This window comes from Cyrtonyx montezumae, unplaced genomic scaffold (genome assembly GCF_038088225.1).
Source record: "Cyrtonyx montezumae isolate F1298 unplaced genomic scaffold, pur_monq_1.0 scaffold_5, whole genome shotgun sequence".
Taxonomy (NCBI): domain Eukaryota; kingdom Metazoa; phylum Chordata; class Aves; order Galliformes; family Odontophoridae; genus Cyrtonyx; species Cyrtonyx montezumae.
Genome location: NW_027072056.1, coordinates 12,369,243 through 12,390,036, shown reverse-complemented (window position 1 = coordinate 12,390,036; position 20,794 = coordinate 12,369,243). Strand labels below are relative to the sequence as shown.

The following is a 20,794-nucleotide window of genomic DNA, read 5'->3' as shown; positions in this document are numbered from 1 at the left end:
CACACAATTACACAATCTGAGCTGTATCATACACGTTTGCCCCCTGGGTTGAATAGGTCTGTTATGACACTTCACATGAACTAAAGTGATTTGCAATTTGCACCTGTGTAATTGGCCCTCTCATTAATGTGGAAAACCCTGTGAAAGAGCAAGTGATCTTCTGAATTAAGATCTGCAGGTAGTAAACAGAGAGGGCAACAGATGCACTAAGTAACTGCAGCTGTTTTACAAGTGATGCTTCAGGAGTATCACAGGCAGGAACTAGAGGGGTTTTGGTAAGAGCCTATGGATTCATGCATGAGCATTCCTGGATGAGGCTTGAGGAAAAACTAATTTCATGAGAATAGCAGAATAGTTTTCTTTAACTTCTAGAAAAAACAAAAGCTAGAATGCTAAAAGGAGTAGACCAAGACTGCAGCAGAGGTCTGCTGACTTTCTCTGTGCTAGAGAATAGGTAATGTAATGGGGAACATCTGCTACTTTTGCTTAACTAAGGAGACAGGATAACATAAAACAAACAGTACATTTGACTGAAAGTCTAGATAATTTCTACCAACTTCCTTCCATATTTATGGGCTACAGGAGGGGTGCACTAGGCTGCAGGTTGTGCTAGATTAAAACTGACTGTTGATTCATTAAGAAGTGTGTAAAGATTCCAGGTATGTGCTACAGGTATCAGGTGGCAATAGACAGACCTATATCCAGATTTAAGTCAGATTCTTTTCAGCCTGCACCTAACAAACCCATGTATGCTATTGACCTGGTCATGGTAGAGGTCTCATGGTAAAGATATAATGTGAGGCTTTATGGCTGAATGTGGCTGATAAGATGCTGTCTATTGCTTACCTTGTTAGATCAGTAGACTGCTTTCCTGACTGTAGAGGTTTACATGCCAGTCCAATCACCCTAAAGCCTTGTGCTGTATAGAACAGAAGCTTGCTTTCAAAATTCGATGGGACTGCAAAGGAGGAAAAGACAGCTCATCATGCCATTTGTGTTTTTTTTTCTTTTTAATGATCTTGGGTGCCTGGGAGAAGGGAAGATTCCTGTACTAGAGGAAAGGTATATCTAAAGTTCTAATAGGCCATGGCTACTACAATGAGCATTGCTCAGTTACAAAATCATTGCCTCTCCACTGAGGCTCTTAAACTATTCTGTATAGATTTACCTTCTTCTAGTATATCAGAAAGAGGTGTGCTCTGCCAGCTGCCTGTTTAAGGCTTAATGAGACAATAAAATGTTTTTGGTGTGTAGTAGGTAACTCAAATATTTCTTCTGGTAGAAGATGCATGCCTTGTACAACAGTTGGTACTTGCTTTTGTCTGCAAGCTGTATGAAAAGTCTTCCTTAGACTGGAAGCACAATTAACTTTTCAGGTTGAGATAAAAATTCTAAGACCCAGAGATTTCATTTGGTAGTGCGTTGTAGTGTAAGGTCCAAATGCTTCCTAGAAAGACATAGGTATAAACATTTACAAATGTTGGTTACCTGTTTCTGCTCTGCATAGCATGGCTATCATTTCTGGAGCACCTTTTGTGGAGACCTGTTTTTCCCCACCAATGTCCTGAGTAATGACAGACATTCTCTGCAAAGCTGAAGAAAATGGAAACTGGTGTAAAATGATAATTCCTTCCACAGAGGCCTAGGAGAAAAGTAAAGGGATTAGATACTGCAGCAAAGAGTTTAAGCTCAAGCCAAAGCAGTTGAGTTCCCTGAGCCATGCTGAGAAGATAACAATGTATAATACACTGATTTTTTTTCTTAGTGGGGCAGAACAGACTTGTGGAGTTCCTACCGCAATATTTCATTCAAACAATGTGAAAAGTTCACTGGTGTTTTTAGCTGGCTATTTAATACAGTTTCCTGATAGGAACTCACGAGTCCTATTTGTTTGAAGAGACAGACTAGTATAAAATGTAGCAGTTTTTCCTTTGGAGGAGGCTTGAAAGCTTCCCCTTGCGTCACCAGCAGAAGTCTGACATCAGCTTCTGTAGTCAACTGCAGCCCCGAGTGCTCTAGAGGTGATCACCTCTCAGCTGATCCTGGGCTGAGGCTGGTGCCACCAGGAGAGGTAAATTCCTGGGCTGACAATCTAGCAACCTCCTGCTCAAGTCCTGTTTCTGCTGTGAGCAACAAGCTCCTTCTGGTATCTATTTTTTCATCAGAGTATGGTGATCTCACTACATGCGAACCAAGTGAGACGGTGTGGAAGAGTGCTCTTGGACTTAGAGTAACCAATCATTTCTTTACCTGAAAGGTAGCTTTTACACTAACAGTTAACTTGATCATTAATGTCTATCTTGTAGGTAGCTTACACTACTGGCTTTAGGTCCAGGTCTAACAACAGTGGCATGTGCAGATCTTTGACCTTCAGTCTGGTGTCCACTGGAATCATCAATCACCTGTGTATTGAAAGGCAGAAGTCTTAGATTACAACATCAGTATAGCTGAAAGAAACCTGAACAGATCACTCAGAGCAATTTCTTCCCTCAAATTGAGGTCTTTTATTCATTCTTGACCTCAAACTAGGACACATCAGTAGCAGGAAATTCACTGCATCCTTTGGCAAACAAATCTGGAGGTTTACTAGCTTCACAAAGGTATTGGTGTACTCTTGCACAGCAAATAGTGTTATTTCCTGAACAAACCCTTTGCCAGTTACAGTGCATTCAAATGTGCAATAGCACTTTTCCTAGATATAGTCTCTGTGAAAGTCTAATAAATAAACTTTATATTAATGGCAAAAGCAAAATAGCCTACTCTTGAGGTCTTCCACAGGTTGGCTGCTGTTTAATAATTGCAATGTTACTGTGAGAATAAAAATATTTTATGGTGTCAAAGGGCATGCAATCATTCCTCTTTCAGGCAATTTATAGTTTGTTTTTTTCTAAGGCTGAAGTGGTGAATTGATGCTCTGGAGGAGAAAATACTCTGTTAACTCCTGTCATTGCTGGATAGCTTTCTCCTTGAAACTTGACTGTTTTACATATTTTGCAGATATAAAACAGGTGTGAATGTTGTCACCCACGTAACTAGCTAACCTGGCTCAGAATCTTGTCTTGCACCAGCTTATGGCTGTATCTTTCCCTAGATAATTATCAGTACTTCAGCTGGCATCCCTTCCAGCTTTTGGCCGTTTTACTTATGTTTGGAAAGTGGCTACTTGCAAAGATGGGTTTGGGTTGTTTCTCTTTTGCAAGAAAACATCAGAACTCTGCATCACTACTTGCATAAGAACAAAGCACAGCTTTACCCAATTAGTTGCTTCAAACATTTTCACATCCAGTGGGTCTCCTTGTATCTTGCCCTCCAAAACAATCAATGAATGACAAACCACCATTGCTCTGAGTAGTGGGCCCCAAGGCAGGGTACGGTCCACAGGGAACCTGTGAATGTCCTGGAAGCTAACACAAAAGAGACCATTAAAATTATAATCAGAAAACCTCAAACACAAATGAGGAGGGGTTGGGGAGAAGCTATAAGGTGATTGGATGAGAAGGGAATGGCTTCAAGTTTTGCCAGGGAAGATTCAGGTTGGATATTAGGAAAAACTTCTTCTAGAGAGTGGTGAGGTACTGGCACAGGCTGCCCAGGAATGTAGCTGAGTTACTATGGAGGCATTCAAGAAATGTGGAAGTGTTTTACTGAAAAAAATAGTTAATGGGTAAAATTTCTGGTAGGTGGACAGCTGGACTAGATAATCTTAGAGGTCTTTTCTATGTTTCTGTGGATTTGTTCTCTCCCACAAGCTATTTCTTGTGCACATCCCTGGGTGGAATACATAGACTAAGCATGTTCTACATATTTACTAGTCCATTGTGATAAACATTGGATTATTATTATGAAGTGTTACTTGAGACTTGTGCAAGGACTCAAGCTGTGAGACTGATAAAAGCCTGAGCATCTTTATGCATTCCCATTTCTAGAAATGTAAATGGGCAAAAACATTGACACCATAAGAACTGAACAGCAGTCTCATGGGTTACAGTAACTTTCTGTCATAATTGGTCAGGGCACTCCTGCTACTCTGAGATCAAATCAAAAATATCTACTGCAGGCTTCCCTGGGATGAGGCAACCAATTTGTTTTCCAAAGGTTACAGAAATACCATTAGATATCTAAACAAGGGAATCTTTTCATTGTTTTTGATGTGAACATCTGTCTTTCTGATTTGTTTGTATGTCTTGGTAGAGTGACTGGTCACTATCCCATGAATTTAAATTCCATAGGTCATCAAAGAGCCTTACCAATTTCCTTCAGAGGGCAGCAAGCCCCAGAGATCCAGGCCATCTTCTGTCAAGGTGCCAGTCTACATTTTAAAATATATGTTTAAATTAATTTTGCACATTAGATTTACAAGAGGAATAAAAAACAAGACATTTTAAGAAGCTGCTGTTAAGAAAATGCCAGCACAGTGCTGAGTAAAAGTACTACTGATATTTCCTAGGTTAAAAAAGAAAAACAACATACAACAGCATATGTTTGGACAGTGCAAACTTAAGGGTGAAAGACTGGTTCATGTGTTTCTAAAATACAATGGAAATGCTTGGACAAACTCCAAACTCTCCCACCCTTAGCATTGGTTCCATTGCAAGTGCAGGAGTGACCAACACAGAGAAGTTACTTTGTCAAAGCAGATGAGGTTCAGCTGTCCACACATGTTGATTCTTTGTGGGCTGATGCAGAAGATGCCCTTTTTCTTCAGCCTCCGCTGAGTATAAATGATCCCTGTTGTCAAGGCAGCTGGTAGGGCTGGGGGGACAGCAATAGTGATAACATCCAAAGCCTTCTTCACTACTTCTCCTGCCTCCTCCTGGTATGGAACCAAAGGCAGTTGTCAGCAAGATGATGTGCTGCTTGGATTATCTGAGAATAGCCCTCTATCTCTCTGCATTGTAGATACTTCATTACTCTGTTGTTTTCTGCCTATGGTACATTACATATTCATGTCCCTAAGAAATGAATTGCTTTGATTTAACCAAGGGGCCTGAGGCTACACCACTGCTGAAGAGCATTCTCTGTACAAATAAACCTACAAAGCACATGAATGAGTTCAACATGCCAAGATAGGCTTGACTGAAGGTGCAACAACCTAGCTTGTTATCATGAAGCACAAAAGAATCTTTTTCTTTTTACAGGCCATGATCCAACTGCCTATAGACATAGCTCTGGGCTTCATATTAAGGTGACAGATTAGATGTGTGGGAAAGTGATGAAAAGGAGGGCTTTTATGTGGAGGAAGAGGCATGGAAGTATAAGTTACATTTCTAAAAGTAATCTCTGATTGAAAGGTTAAGAGGTTGGTGTAAAGATGGTTGCAGGTGCACTGAATGTTGGTATTGTTATGACAGTAGCTGAAAATGGTGTCAAAGTGGAGCTTTTTGTGGCCTGTAATAATATCAGTGAAGGGAGAATGAGAAATTAATGAAAACTCAGTTTGTCAAATGCAGCATGGTTTATGGTCAAACCTCCAAGCTTAGAAGTGATAATAACAGAACTCTAATGATTGTTTTCAGATCCACCTGAACTGCAGATTAGCTTTAGCTTGCAGTGCCTCTGTCTGGGGACCCCAATTTGAAATGCATTCAATCCTTTAGTAGTTTTAGTAGTGATACTAACAGAAGAATAACATCAGTGTGTACTTCACATATTACAAAGAGGGAGGAGGGTTGTTCAGGAAGAAGGAAAACAAGAAACACCGCAAAGCAGGTACCACAGAGCAAATTCATGCTTTGTAACCCTTCTAAAGAACTCTGGAAAAAATAAGTGGAGACGTGGGTGAGTCACTTTGGCTTTTCAAAAGTTATTTCCTGAAAGATATACTTATTTAGCAATAACTAAGTGAAGGTTCCCCACCACACAAAGATATAAAAGAAGGGGCAGAAGAAAATAGGGAGTTATGTATCAGTAAAGGGGATTTGTGCTTATACCTGTGCTGTTCAGGACTCTGCAAGAAGCAGAAAGAAGAAAAGTGTCTGAAGGGGCATGCAATTATCTGTAAATCACTCTCTCCATATTTGCTAAGAACTCAGGGGAAATGAAAACCAGGACAGTGGTTTTTGACACCTTAGAATTGAATATCTAAGTTTGTGGTTTCACAAATATAATTTAATTGTAAAATGGCCTCATATACTCAGGTAAAGAGAATTAAAAATAAAAAATCATCCTTTCCTATACTAATGTATAGGAAGCCACTGAAGTTTCAAGTCTCTTGATACTGAGTATGACTATTTCTCCTGCATTTAGTAACTCACCCTACTAAGTGCAAATACACACACTGTGTAGATCATTCCAATGGTTGCAAATGCTATGAGGCACATCAGGAACCGAAGTGCATCTCTGTACAACTTGAAGTTCATTGGTTTAGGGTAGAGAATGGATCTCACCAGATCTCCTTTGGCTGTATTGAAACCTGAAAGGATAAAATAAATAGTTACATGGGGAATTAACTTACAAAAGTTCTCCAAGAAAAATACAAGACTTTGAAATAGAATTGAAGTAACTTATGAAAGAGGATCTTTCATTTTACGGTATGTGAGCTTATATTAGAGAATATAGGAAAAAAATTGTCTTAAACAGGAGGATTGTTTTCAGCATCTCAAAGCAAAGACAAATTCCTCTTTGCAATCTTATGCTAGTGGTTTATTTAAGAGGTATGCTAAGCAAATTGAAACAATATATAATAGTTCAGTCCAGATGGGGATATTGATGGTGAACTTAGTTTAACTCCTTTAGCTTAAGATGCACCAGAGAACTTTATTTCAGACTCTGGAGACCTTGAAGGCATGTTGCAATAAGAAAAAGCAAGAAAGGCAAAGCAAACTGAAGTGCTGACTGACCAGTCTGTAGCACCACAGCTTTCACTACTCCTCTGTCATCTCCCTTGGTCTGTATGACCTCTGTTCCACAGAATAGGACATGTTTTTTGTAATCCTCTGCACAGTGCATTTTCCAGGGCTTCAGGTTGTCGGCTTGGGGTAGCTGAGTCTTTGTTACCGGAATACTTTCTCCTAGGGAAGATTAACTCAGATGAGGAAAAGTGCAGTATGCCTTAAAATTAGACTGCTGGCATTGAAGTATCTAGACAGAGTCAGTGTACTTCCTAGAGAAACCAGTTTAGAGAAATGTTATGTTGTCACATCTTCAGGATAAATAGGAGTTTGAGCCTAGTGGAAAAGAACAGACTCTGCCAGAGAAAAACTCCCCTTTGCTCCGGTACAACAGCTTCTTGCACAACAGCTCTTTGTAAGTCTGAGAACTGAAAACAGTCCAAGGACTCTGAGCTCTGGCAGGAGATACAGAAATCTGAACAGAGACTTCAGCTGTTGTTGTGAGACTCCAGTTGATAGCCACAAGTTGTTCACCTAGCTTGAACTTCGTATGCAGGTCACTACACTATTCCCTTAGGTAGACTATATGTGGCATTACCTGGTTCTTCTTTCAAAGAAACTTTCTAAGAAAGATGGGAGCCTTTAGCTTAGTGATTGAGAGCTGATAAATATTCTTCTTATATCAGAGCAGACACATTCAGGTAAGACAATAGAAATACTTTCATCAAATATCTGGTATCTGAGGCTTCCTAAATGGAAAGGAGCTTTAGGAGTTTCTATTCTCATGAGATGAGAAAACGGATTGTTCTTCCCAAAATTCATGTCTCATAATAAGGATGATATATGATTATGCTGTATGTCCTGTGCCACTTGCAGAAACCATAGGGCCATAATGTTTTAATCATAAATCTGGAAAAAACAAGCTGTACCTGTCAGCATGCTTTCATTTACAATGCACTGCCCACTGATCAGGATGGCGTCACAAGGCAAGAGGGTTTTTCCCTCTTTAAAAACCATTGTGTCTCCAGGAACAAGATGATGCGATTCCAGCTCTTGGAAACCTGTAGGCGACATGTAATGAAGTCTTTTTGCTTCACGTGTTTCTCCCTGTTAAGGGTATGAATACAAGGAAGCTGAATATGTTATTACTTCTATATAATGGCTGATAACAATGGACTGCAAGTAGGACCTGGGAATACAATATCCCTTATCAAGAAAAGTCTAGGTATCAGTTCAAATTGTAGAATATCTTATCTCCGTAAGACCTCAACTAACAACTATTGCTCCATTGTACTGACCTGACTGAAAATGCTTAGATCTACATTTCTTCTCCCCTTTTTTTGAATGACACAAATATCATGACAATTAATAGACTTTGAAAGCAACAATTAGGTGGACTCATAAGCGCTAAATGGTTATGTGGTTGGCTTTGCTAGCACTGCTTCAAGGAAAATGACATTGTTTCCTTGGTATTTCTTTTTTGTAAGGCTGTGCTCATACAACTACAAATATGATAGATATGGCACAACATACTTCTGGGTAAAACCTAAACCAATCTGCACATGGTAGTTAAAAAGGCTTGGAGACAGTAGAGGCAACTGCTCCAGAAGAAATTTGATAATATACATTCTCAATTTCAATATAAATAGCTGCTGAAATGAAATGCATTAAGGGAAGAGGTATACAGGAGTTACCTTCCTTATTTCTGCAGACAGTGACCATGATGTTGTTATGAGACTCAACCAGTCTTTGCAGTTTAACTGATTGCTATAAATTGAAGGTGAACATAGAAAAGTGTTACATCTTACATGGTGCAATTCATCCCCTAACTATTCAATTCTGTTATTTGTGGTTATGAGAGCCTTCATAAACTGGGGTCTGTCCCTGCCAGGAACTGTACAATCATATAGAAAAAGCTCCCCACTTTAATTATGGAGACAATGCCAAAAAAAAAGATACAGAGCAAAGCACTGGAATGGGGAAGGGTGGATGTGGTTAAAGTACCACACAGATATTATGACTAGGAGGCCAAGCCACTGCAGCTGCTTCTACAGGACTAAACCTTTGAGTAACTGTCATAGCCTGGTACATGCACTTGTTGCAACATCTGGTCTTTTCCAGGTATTAGAAATAAGACCTTGTGGAGAAACGTGAGATGTCTCACTTACCTGCCTGAGATCATATACTGTCAAAGAAATTGAGAGGAGAGACATGATTATGATGGCAGTGGCATATTCCACGTAATCTTCAGCAAACCACAGACACACACTGAACAGCTGGAACACGTAAAATGGATTTAAGACCTGTTTTGAGAGAAATAATTACTCAAGAGTTGGCCATATCTAAATGGCTCCAGTATCCCCAGGCAGCCCATCTTGTTAGAGCTAGGTTGGATTAAAAGTTATGGAGTTAAGTGTTATCTCCCCCCACCATCTTTCTGATTATGTGAGCAGTGGCCCAGCCTAATCAGTCTGGCCCATTTCCATGGAACAAAAGTGCCAAATAATCAGGACCAATAGGGATGTTATTTGCAATGTGAATGGCTCAATCCAGTCAACACTATCCTTGTTTTGCTTTGTTCTTCACAAGAAGCTGGGGGCATACTGTGAAGTGAGCAAGGCTGTGCTCATCGTGGGTAAGTACATCTCCACAATTGCTCTGCTTAGACTGCATATACCCAGTTGCAATCAAAAAAGATATTGGTACTTCACACATTGTTGTACAGCTGTAGACATACGCCAGCTAGTGTTGTTCACTTCATCTCTGCTAATTCAGAGATAGCCTTTGCCTGAAAGAGTTGATTTCAAATGTAGCTTGTAAACATTCATTGGCCTTTATAAGGTCAACAGAATGAGCTCCCAGGACGTGGATAGATGTAAACAGTAAAACAGTAGCAGCTACATAGGTGTGGGGCTGATGCTTGTGGAACAATGGAGAATAAATGATTTTAAGATGATTTCACAAATAGAATTTGAAAAAATGCTGTGCTTGATAGGTGAGTACTGAGAAGCTAATGAGACATAGGGTCCATCATATTCTATATGTATACTTCGCCTTCCAAAGCGGCCTTAAGAATGAAATTGACAGAAATGCTGAACCTCTTTGATGAGTAGTTTCCAAATAGGGATCACTGGAACATCAATAGTGTTTGGCCCACATATCATTCTCCTGTATGAGATAAAGATACATCATTTACAGGTAAAATAATGACTGTGTAGCTTGCTCAAGAAGTTTCAGCTGTTAATAATCCCAAAGGTTTGTATTGGTCCCATAATGTCTGTGAGGACCTTTCTCAAAGGCAAAAAGTTAAGAAATATGTCACTTACAGTGCTTATGTCAGAAAAGATTAATTTACCAGTGAGATCAACTCAAACCAAGAGCCAAGAAATGTATTGAACTTATATTGAATTGTCTGTGTTACAATGACAGAGTCCCACTGAAGAAGCACACACAAACTTACCTACACCATCCCATGCTTTCTGCTACTCCAAGCAAAAACAGCTCAGTTAGTTGCAAAGCATAGTTATTTCTTGACTGAGAAAAGTAACAGTGATAGATACTCAAAGGCATTTTTAAAAAAACTTTGACCAGTGACCTAGTACTTTTAATTCAATTTTTCAAGCATAGCCACTTCATCTAATATTATTTGCATACTAATGTATGCTGAAGAAGCTCAAGAAAAGTGCACCAAAAACAATGAATATAAATATCTTTGAAACCCATATGATGAGTACTCAGAGTGATTTACAATACATACCTGAGACTCTGTTCAATACGGGTAAGACCAGAGCCAAATTTGGTGTGTATAGCTGAACAAGTGTGGTGGTCTTCTAGGGCTCTAAAATATAAATATGTAAGTATGTTTTCCTTAGGACATTTTTCCCAGAATGTTTGACTTCCTCAGGGACTTGTGTAATTGGTGTATGGAACTCACCCAACTTTCTGGAACTCTTTTGCATAGATATTCCAAACATAGTGTATTTTTTGTACTTGGATACTTTTCACCTGCAAAATAAAGCAGAGGCAACAAGAGCTGCAACGCATCAAAGAATTATTATCCCAGGCCTGCTCAGATGTGGCAATAGACAAGAAAGGCTGATCCAGGATGGTTTCTGAGCCACTGCTAGTGCTTAGCCCTTGCAGAGCTGTTATCTGTTACACATCTGTTACACACAGCTGTTATCTGTTATACATGCTGTCATTTATGACATGCAAAGGAGATTGTCTTGTCCTGTGCAATAATAATGAAGCTTGTTAGAGATAATTGTTTCATATAGGCTGGAAGAAGGCAATGCATGTATACACATAAGAGCAGCTTTGGGAGTCTTTACCTGTCCAGTGTAATAAGAATGAAATTTATACTGAACTCTCACCCTGATTCAAAATGGAGCTATAGCTGGTCATTAACCTAACAAGAGGTCTGTAGTTAGGATGTGAATGCAAAGGAGTTAATATATTAAGTGCTGAAAACAGAACTGGGAAATGAGGGTCTCAACTTGCTGTAGGAGCAGCCCTTGGGAAGCTCTCTGGCACTACACAGTACTTTGTGGATTTAGGTAGCTTAAAAAGCAGTAAGATTTCATAAACAACATGTAAGTAAAGTCTTTTGAATTGCTAGTGAAGTATTATGTTTGCTCTTTACTTCTTGAAATCTGTCCTTTTCTGCCTTGATGTTTTGACTGATGTGAGTTTTGCTAAAAGGGTCTATTGTTTAGGGGCTATATTGTTTTTGTTTGTGGTTTTTTTATGTTGCTAATTCGATCCTCTGAAGAATGTTACAAATCAGTCCTCACTTTCATGCCATGCAAGCTGATTAAACTAGCTGGCACTAATATTTCATATGTACACTAAGATATGCCCACACAGAACAGCAAAAAAGGCAATAGCTTTGCTTATCTGAAGCTATGCTTATAATGAAAATTTCTCATTAAAAAAATGTAATAGATATGAAAATAAATGCTAACAGGTTAGAAATCTATTTCTTGGAAAGGCATATAGCTCTTCTATGGGCTACCAAGTGCAGTAATCTTGTGTCTATAATCAAGAGCCAGATATTAGCAAATGCACCACTGCATTCATATTGTTTAGTGTCACATATTACAATGATATAAACAAGGCACATAACTATGCTATCTGGTACTTGTTCTGAAACAGCAATAACTGTATTTACTCAAATCATGTGAGACCATGTGATCTGCTTGGATCAATTAATCCTCCACCTTCTTCCCAGTGCCTCATTGGCATCTCCAAGTTTTAGAACTAGAAGAAGATGGGATACATTTTTTTAAGAACAGTAGACAGATCGAGACTAGAATCCAACAAATACACATCAAAGCACAAATGGATGTGCACAAAGGCAGGAAAGGAAAATATGTTCCACAGACTCCTGGATGAAACACTTCTGGACTCTTGATACAGTTCTGCCTTGGCACGTTTCTGCTCTCTGCCCCCTTCAGCTGCATTCATCCCTGTTTTCATGTTGCTGTTGGAGCTGTTCAGTTACTCAGTTTGCCTTCAGACACATAGGCACCCCTAAGTTCTTCTGTGCCAAGACTGAGTTTTTGATACGGAAGTCTGATTCTTCACTGCTGACCCCAGTGTTTTGAGGGTCTTTTATTCATAATCTCTCATATTCATATTCATCCTAGGAATAAAAGAGGCTTTTTACAGAGGTGAATGCAAGCTCCGAGCTCATTTTTCCTTATCTCACTGTGTTATCAATAGCAGGTCTCTTAGCTGGGTATGTTTCATGGTTCACGTTCACCACATGAAGCCTGGTTGAGATCTGCTACATCTCCCAGATGCTGCAGGCAATAATTGACTTACCTGTAAGCTTGGCTTCATTAAGGCTTTGCTGAAGATTGAGTCTTCCTCGGCAATGCCTGGATAATCCGTTCTGCTTTTGATAATTCCAGATACAGAGATCCATTTCACCTTCTTACGTGAATAAATGTGAAATTCATCCTAAATGAACAGAAAAGAGAAATGGTACAATTTTCCTTAAAATCAGACTATAAAAACACTATAAAGTGAATGATTCCTGTAGGCTTTTCTCAAGAATTGCTCAACGTTTTCTAAAGATCTATCCTACAGCAGCCTTCTAGCACCTGTGACTGATAGATAAATCTGCAGAATAGGAGCAGAACCACAGTCCTGTCAAAATGTGAGTACTTCAAAGTAATTCATGGAGCAGAGTTCTGTTGCTTGGCTGATAAGGATGGAACGTGAACACTCAGGTTGTGATCAGTGAACAGGTGAATGGTATGGGACAATCAGAGATGTAGTTACCATACTGTAAAGAAAAGGTCAAAAAGCATATAGTAGTGTCCTACAAGATGGATATTTAATGCTTTTTTGCAGTTGTTCCTGTGTTAACATTTCATTAGAACGAGAGTGCCAGCACCATGATGCTCTTATCTTAGACAAGATTTTGCCACAAACGCAGCTCACGATCTTGCTGTTTTTGTTGGAACTGCCTGATAACTAGCACTGGTAGTTCAGTCTTAGAGATTTGAGCAACTACTGTAATGAGCAACAGCATGCTGAGTCTCAGGTTTGAACACTGACCCACATGCATTAAAGCCAGCTATACAACTGACCTATATAGCATATTCAGTATGTAAGAAGTTGGGCAGATGGAAAAAGCTGATTACCTCAGCTAGCCAGATTCTGAAAACTAAGTTGTTACACCTTTCTTGGAACTGACAGCAGAAATATAAGATTCTGTACCAAATACGCATCTTTTTGAATAATGGTTGAGAAGATCTTTGAGGATTTTCATTTATCTTAATTATTTGTGCACTTCTCCCCTTACACCCATATTTTGAGTCAAGTATCATTTATTTTCTGATATTTATCTTTCATTTAGATTTCAGAAACAGAAGACATTGGGACATGGATTGAGATGGGCAACAGTCAATAACGCAGGTGCTCATTATTTAAATTACAGTGAGACAAACTTCAATAACAGAAGTGAGTTAATAGGCTCCTCAATTGCATTGCAGAGATGATAATAAATTATGAATGAAGGCTTTATGTAAGGCACAAGAGAACTCTGAGGATCAAGCTGACAAAATTACTTGTATTCTCATTAGCAGTAGCTGTCATATTTGAGAACTAACATAATCAGGAAGAAGGTAGGGGAAAATACCTGTCATTTTCATGCCAAGAACATAAAGAAATTTGCGATTGCAAATGCCCAGAGCATATTTTCAGAGAGCTTACTGATAAGGAGAATTTATGATATGATTCAATTCTCGTTTAATTACACAAAGGATCATTTTAAATTCCACTTATCAGAAAAGTGCTTGACATAGCCAAATCCATTTAAAACAACACACGAGAGTGGGTAATTAAAAATACAAACTGAACTGAAGATTAAAAAGTAAGATTAAACCTAATATGCTGCTTTAAAAAAAAAAGTTTTTTAAATCTCCCCCTGGCATATTAGAATGCAGTTTTCACATAAAATATGCAATAGGCAGATCTGTGATTTCCAAAGCCCAGCATTTTAGCTGCAAACTCTTGTGCTTATTTAAGAATATAGCTCAGATACGAAAGTAGAACACTTTGAAATTGTACATGCCATTACTCAGGAAACTTTTGGAAGTATTTTTTTTACTGTAAAGTTTTATTTTTATTATTAAACCACCCTGCCAAGCTCCTGGAGTATTCAGGCTCAGCTAGAGTTCAGAATTAAGCTTCATTTTGCTTCTTTCAGTTTTGCAGTAGTTTCCATGAAGCAAAATCAAGGCACATTGCAGAGCTTCAGCACAGTCCTCAACAGAAGTAAGAACTAGCAGCCAAACATAACAGCCCTGGGAGCATTCACTGCAGAACTGTCATCTTAATGGACACAGAGAAGGATTGATGCTTTAGTATCTTGAGAATGGATTTGCAATGTATAAAACGTGGGGATGGTGGAAGGGAGCAGGAGGACTTGAGAGCAAAGAACACAGGCGTGAAATCACAGATATTACAGATTTTTCATCATAGTTTTTCAGTTTGTTGCCTGATCAGCTGTTAATCTTCATTCCAATCATCATCTTACATATAGTTTGTGTAATGCTTGAGAGTTCTGTAGCTCAGTTATGCCAAATATAAGATATTACTGCAATACATCAGCAATATGAGAGATTTCAGCTAACTTGGATGCATTCCAATTAACTCACCTTCCAATTAACTACATACTAGGGACTAATTTAAGGATTAAAGTAGGCACCTACTGTTGTTCTAAGCAACATAGTGTCTGCTTCTTCCAAGCTGCAGGGGACACAGTTTGCCCACACGTCCCACTCTGGCTTCCAGTAGAACAGCAGCAGCAGAGCCCCACAGGACAAGATGTACCCAGCAATGCACAGGGCCTTCCTGCAGCCTTGGGTTTTGTAGCCAAAAATTTCCTGTACATCAAAGACAAGGAAAGAATCACTCTCACACACCTGGAAGAGTACAATTTCCCATCATATGCTGCTATTCCACGGGCACTGTTTGGTATGGCACTGTGTAGAACTTTGATTTAGCTTCATTATCGTACATGATCAGAAGAGAATTTTGCTTTTTACACAGCTTTCATCCACCTGCACAAAATGGGTATTCCTGTAGCCTGTCCAAACTTTTAATATAGCTTTATTTATTTGTAATCTTGTGGATGAAAAAGTAACGATGAGTTGAAATGGTATCAGAATACGAAGGTCCTAACCTTTACACTTCGAGACAGGAAGCCAAGCTTGCTTGCTCAGCTTTTCTTAAGATCCCTGGGTGATACCTGCAAGAGCTACGTTGTAAAACTTGGCACTGTCACGGTATTTGTAGGGCAGTTACCACCTTCCACGACATCTCCAATGTAGGGATTTGGGACCTTGCCAATGTGCTACTGTCCTAACATCCCAAAATAATAACTGTTATTAGGAACAACTAATGAATACTTGCTCAATGCTTTACACGTTCAGAGGGCAAAAGGAAGCTACTCTCTGTAGCTGTGTGAGTAGGTATCATTATTCCTTTTTTAAAGCTGAGGAAATGGTTACAATGAGGCAAGGTGACCTGCCCAAAACTTCAAAGGGATGACTGTGTCAGCACTATAGTTTAAGAACTGCCAGGTCATGGTACCATGGCCAAATTCTCTCCCTGTAGTGCTGTCAGAGGCTGGCTAAAGGTGAAACAAAATGTACAAAGTGACTTTGGAGAGAAGACCAAGTCCTGATCTAAGTGAAAGATAGAATAGCTGCAATTACATCAAATGACCAAGAGAATTTGCTAACATAAGGGTTAAGATTCCTCAATCTCCTTCTTAGTGTATTTGCAGCAATTGTGCAACTTGCTTCTCAAGATCAGATATATGCAGCTACAGATATTGCAAGATCCATTCACAAGGGGAGAAGATAAGATAATGTAATTGGAAGGATGAGTAATACATAATTCCTGGTTCTGTGCTAGTGCCTTTGCTTATTATGCAAAACGCAGGCCCTACCCAGTGTTTCCGCTCACTGCAACAACCTGCCTGCCCTCTGTCATTTCCCAAAAGATGGATTCCATTCACCTAGGTGGTCTCCATAGGGCTTCTAAGCGGAAGAAAATAGCGATTGTGGAAAAAAGTATGGTAGGCTATTCAAGCAAGTGGTTTGCACTGTGCAGGGCCTGTTTGTACCAGCTTGAGATGTGTGTGCTTAGCATTTTCAGAGGTTTCTCTGAGCTGCACATAAGGCATTCTACAGCAGACAGAAGGAAGTTCATGCAGGTCAGCAGATGGGCAACACTGTTTTAAGGCGGTTGGTGTAGCAGTTGTGCTATTATAGCTCAAATAGACAGATAAAGGGCTTTCCATGCACCTCTGTCTAGTTGCATTCTCAACAAAAAGGTTATAAAATTAGTGTCAGCACCAGCATTCAGAATAGTACATACAACAATGCAAACTCACAGTTTGCAGCAATTAGTTATTAGCAAGATGTGGATGCCTGTCTCCAGACATTACAGCTTGTCAGCAAGGTAAAGAAACTCCCAAGTAGATAGAGATGCCTAAGGGAAGAACTGTTAAAAGAGCATGCCTTCAGATTTCCTGCAGTAAATAGCTGCACCTGAAATAACTAACTAGAATAATCTTTTCAAATTGGGATGAGCCTGTCTATCAGGGTGGGGAAGAACGAGATTGCTACCATGTGCATCTTGCTTCTGTGAGTGATTCATTCCTTTAATTTCCAGCTTTTGTGCATTACACCCAAAGTCTGAGAGGTCAATAAACCTGCAGATAGTACAATTAAATAGGGTGAGGGTGGGCACCTCAGGCATGATTGGCAGTCATTTGGATTCATCTTCTGGTGGCAGTATTCTTCTCTTCTGAAATGCCAAATGATTCCCCAAGCCTTACATGTCAAATTAACCAAGAGGTCCACCCACCGAAGCAACATGTTTGGAGGGTTAATGGTGTTCTCTTTCACAATGGCAATGTTGGGGTGAGTCACGTGGCAAAATGCATCTGTCCAATTTTTTGTATTTTTGAAATGAAGCTTCCTGGTATATGTGAATCAACATCCAAAAGGGCTTAAATAAAAAGACACTGCAAACAATTAATCCCTGTACAATACAGGGCGTTCACGGTACAGCAAGCAAACAGAATTCATGGAGCTAGGGCAGATTCTGCATTTCTCTGCCTAGAAAAACAGATGTCTATACATCAAAATTTGAGTTCCACCTACACCTGCATGTTTTCAGCCTTTGCTTTTCCCTCAAACAACACAAAACACTTTAATTCTCTAGTCTCAAGATATTTTCCAAAATCAAGAAAACTTCAGTATTCTCCCTCTTGAAAACTAGGACTGGGGAAAAAAATGGCCTTGCACTCAGATCATCCAGTACTGTTAAATCTCACTGATTCTGACAAGGGACTCACCTGAACTAGATACTTTTAAGCTTTTTTGACACAGCGCACACTCTGCCCTAAGAAACTAATGTTGGTTCAGGTTGGTTTGTTTTTAGATGAACATGGCATTTCTGAATGTAGGTGTTCTGAAGCTCTACGAGGAGTGACCTGGGAAAGAGTAAACATCAGATATCAACTGCCATTTCATGCCTGGATATGCAGCTGGAAAGCAAAGCTAAAGTAAAGCAAGATTTTTCCAAGTTCTGGAAATGTCTGGTGCAGGTTACCTGGGCCACATCATTCAGATGTAAAACTAAGCAGCAAACCAGGCTCCAAATCTGTCTGGTCCCAGACTTCCCTCTTTCAACACTCTGCTTTAGAATAAAGCATTCTGTTAAATTCCAGTGTTTTTCTGACTGTGTCTTCAGCAGAAAGGACCATAGCAATGAATGGTGAATTCATAAAAATATTTAGTAGATAAATAACTCCTAGCTTAAACAGGAACAGAATAAATAAAACCAATTCTCACCTGCGAAATAAGTCAACAGGTGGAATTGTTCTTCAGAAGAATTCTCAAAATATGCTCTTCTGAAGGTGACCCACAACACCAGCAAACATAATGTGTATGAAGAGGTGGGAACAGGCATATATAATGCAAATTTCCCAGCAAGTTTATCTAGCCATGTGTATGTCTTAGAGTAATTAGTGCTTGGAAATCCTTCAAACTTCTTCAGGATTTTCTAGGTATATACTGGAAAGAACTGGCAAGAAAATACTGGGATTTGTCCTCTGTGACAAACAATGCTTCCTGGGCTGACAGAAATCTTGGTGTTGGTGTCACCCATAAGAGCATACCTGTCAGCTTATTTTTTTTGTTTGTTTTTTTTTTGTTGGTAAGGAAGAGAATAGCTTCTGCTGGCTTGTATTTCATTGCACAAGGAAGTAGTGCTAATGTAGATATGCTGGCCTGAAATATAGGGATTTGCACCATGGCAACTTCTGCATTCCATGGCCACGTTGTTAGGGTTTGATATATAACATGCAGCCAAATAAACTGGGTTCATACAGCACAAAATTCAGAGATGGTGGAAACCAAAGCTACGATCAGCTATTATAGTACTCCAAAGGGTTTTTTGTTATTAGAACATAACACTGCCTACAAAAGAGGCTTACACAGGACTCATCTCTGTGCCATAATTTTTAATTAATTGTAGAGTACTGTAAAACTGTTTCCTTGACTGTTAGCAATCCCTTTCTCTTGGAACTCCAACAGTCACAAGAGTGACAAATAGAGAAGGGTTTCAACTTGTGAGTGAGGGGTCTAGGGAAGGACCACGAATTACTGGACTGTTAGATCTGTTCAGATGGCAGAAAACATGATTGTTCAATGAAAGGCTCTTAGCTGCATTTACAGTCATACAAAGCCAGTTCTCAACAGCTTATTACTCTAATATCCAGCTAGTCTGTTACTTATGGTTAAAAAAAAAAAACTCCTGTAACTGCAGAGTCATCTGCTCAGTAGAAATTAAATGCAAAAGTGAAACAAGTTCAGGCACCCTTTTCCTTGGTGAAAACACAGCTTGTAGCTAATAAAGAGCAAGGAATCTGAACAGAGGCTGTGAAATATTGTAATTCTGGCAACCCAATCACCAGGTATCCTATTACTAATAACTTGTTGCTATAGCAACAGAAAATAGGATTAGACTTGAAAGACTGGTAAAGATTCACAATGAATTTAATATCTGAATCTTGCTTTTAGCAATCTGAACCTCTATCATTAGAGGCTTTTTCCCGTTCCCTCTGAAGCCAGGAACAATGGTCTATGTTGTTCTATTAGGAACACACTCAACAATGTACTCCTCCCTGGAAAAAACATAGTTCTGTAGTTAGAAATCCAGTTTAATACAGGTTCTCAGGCTAAAATAGTGCTGCTAATTCAGCAGACTGCTTTAGCTAATAATTCAGACAAATACAAAATGTGGATTTTTTTTGTGTGTGTGTTCCAGAGAAAATCAAGGTTCCCATCTCATTCAGATGGAGATTTTTCCAGAGATTCAGCTGTTAAATGGTTAGGTACACTACTCTAGACCAACTCTCAGGCTTAGACAAGGTCAGCACCAGCTAGTTTTATATTACTACATCAATATTCTATCAATTTCTTCTAAGATTCTGTGAAATTGTCCTCTGCTGGAGGTGAAAATCAATTATATCTAGAGAACATATAAAACTTAGTACTGTTTCAGTGAAATATCGATATACATATATCTCTTTTTATAACTGTAGGTCTCTGCTATGGAGACATCACCATCCATAATCAAATTACAGACTGTAGCATTTTATTGCAAAACACGTGCCATCTGCTGCTTTTGAGTTGAGAAAGGCCTAGACAAAGATAAAGCGACTCACCATTTCATTCTCCTCTCCCTGGTTAAGCTGTGCATAATGGCTCTTGGCAGGATTTTCCCCCATGAAATGACCTTCTGGAGACTTTCTACAGCACCCTCTGGACAAATCTTCAGTGTTGTGTGGCTTGAATGTCCACACTGAGGAAGTGCTCTAAGTACACACCTTCTTTCTAACTCTGCTTTTGTTTGAAGAATGGAGCTCCTCCCTCTCTATGGGGTAAACAGGTAACATTCATCCCTCCTCCTTCCATTCTGTTTTTGGGGTTTTGAGATTGAGGGGATACCTTGAAACAAAATTCATTCAAAGACACTGGGAGAAAGAAAAAAATTAGATCTGTTAAGAATTTGTCACAGCAGGAATCCTAGACATAACTCTGATAGTGCAGCATGTGCTGCTGGCATGCATATTTCACGGTGGGCAAGAGATGGATATTTCTCCTCAAGTGATTATAGAATTACTGGGAACTAGGGAGTGTATCCAAATGACAAGGAGAACAGGCCTTGCTGTTCTTATACTCATAGTAACCAGCCTGTCCAGCTGTGATTCCCTCATATTCCTCTAGTTTGTGCAGATTGACTTATATACTGACTATGTGTAAGGATCCATCCATCTAGGGTCTCTGATCAATATTTTTGTTAATTATTAAAAATATTGTCATAGACCATCTTACTATATAACACTGGGGAAAGTAATTATAGTTATT

General features: G+C 39.3%; 1 protein-coding gene across 1 annotated transcript in view; it reads right to left on the bottom strand.

Moving 5' to 3' along the window:
• Positions 1 to 20,223, bottom strand: part of LOC136056180 (probable cation-transporting ATPase 13A4) — a 32,126-nt gene extending 11,903 nt beyond the window's left edge. Inside the window, exons 1-17 of the mRNA XM_065748223.1 lie at positions 20,092 to 20,223; positions 15,056 to 15,229; positions 12,657 to 12,794; positions 10,765 to 10,835; positions 10,588 to 10,668; positions 9,929 to 9,998; positions 8,999 to 9,133; positions 8,525 to 8,597; positions 7,760 to 7,891; positions 6,840 to 7,010; positions 6,255 to 6,412; positions 4,625 to 4,813; positions 4,248 to 4,309; positions 3,254 to 3,404; positions 2,316 to 2,402; positions 1,489 to 1,642; positions 847 to 958 (exon numbers count right to left, since the gene is read on the bottom strand). Coding sequence (XP_065604295.1) covers positions 847 to 958; positions 1,489 to 1,642; positions 2,316 to 2,402; positions 3,254 to 3,404; positions 4,248 to 4,309; positions 4,625 to 4,813; positions 6,255 to 6,412; positions 6,840 to 7,010; positions 7,760 to 7,891; positions 8,525 to 8,597; positions 8,999 to 9,133; positions 9,929 to 9,998; positions 10,588 to 10,668; positions 10,765 to 10,835; positions 12,657 to 12,794; positions 15,056 to 15,229; positions 20,092 to 20,154 — 2,021 coding nt within the window. The 5' untranslated portion in view covers positions 20,155 to 20,223. The remainder of the gene's footprint in view (positions 1 to 846; positions 959 to 1,488; positions 1,643 to 2,315; positions 2,403 to 3,253; positions 3,405 to 4,247; positions 4,310 to 4,624; positions 4,814 to 6,254; positions 6,413 to 6,839; positions 7,011 to 7,759; positions 7,892 to 8,524; positions 8,598 to 8,998; positions 9,134 to 9,928; positions 9,999 to 10,587; positions 10,669 to 10,764; positions 10,836 to 12,656; positions 12,795 to 15,055; positions 15,230 to 20,091) is intronic.
• Positions 20,224 to 20,794: the final 571 nt, after the last annotated feature.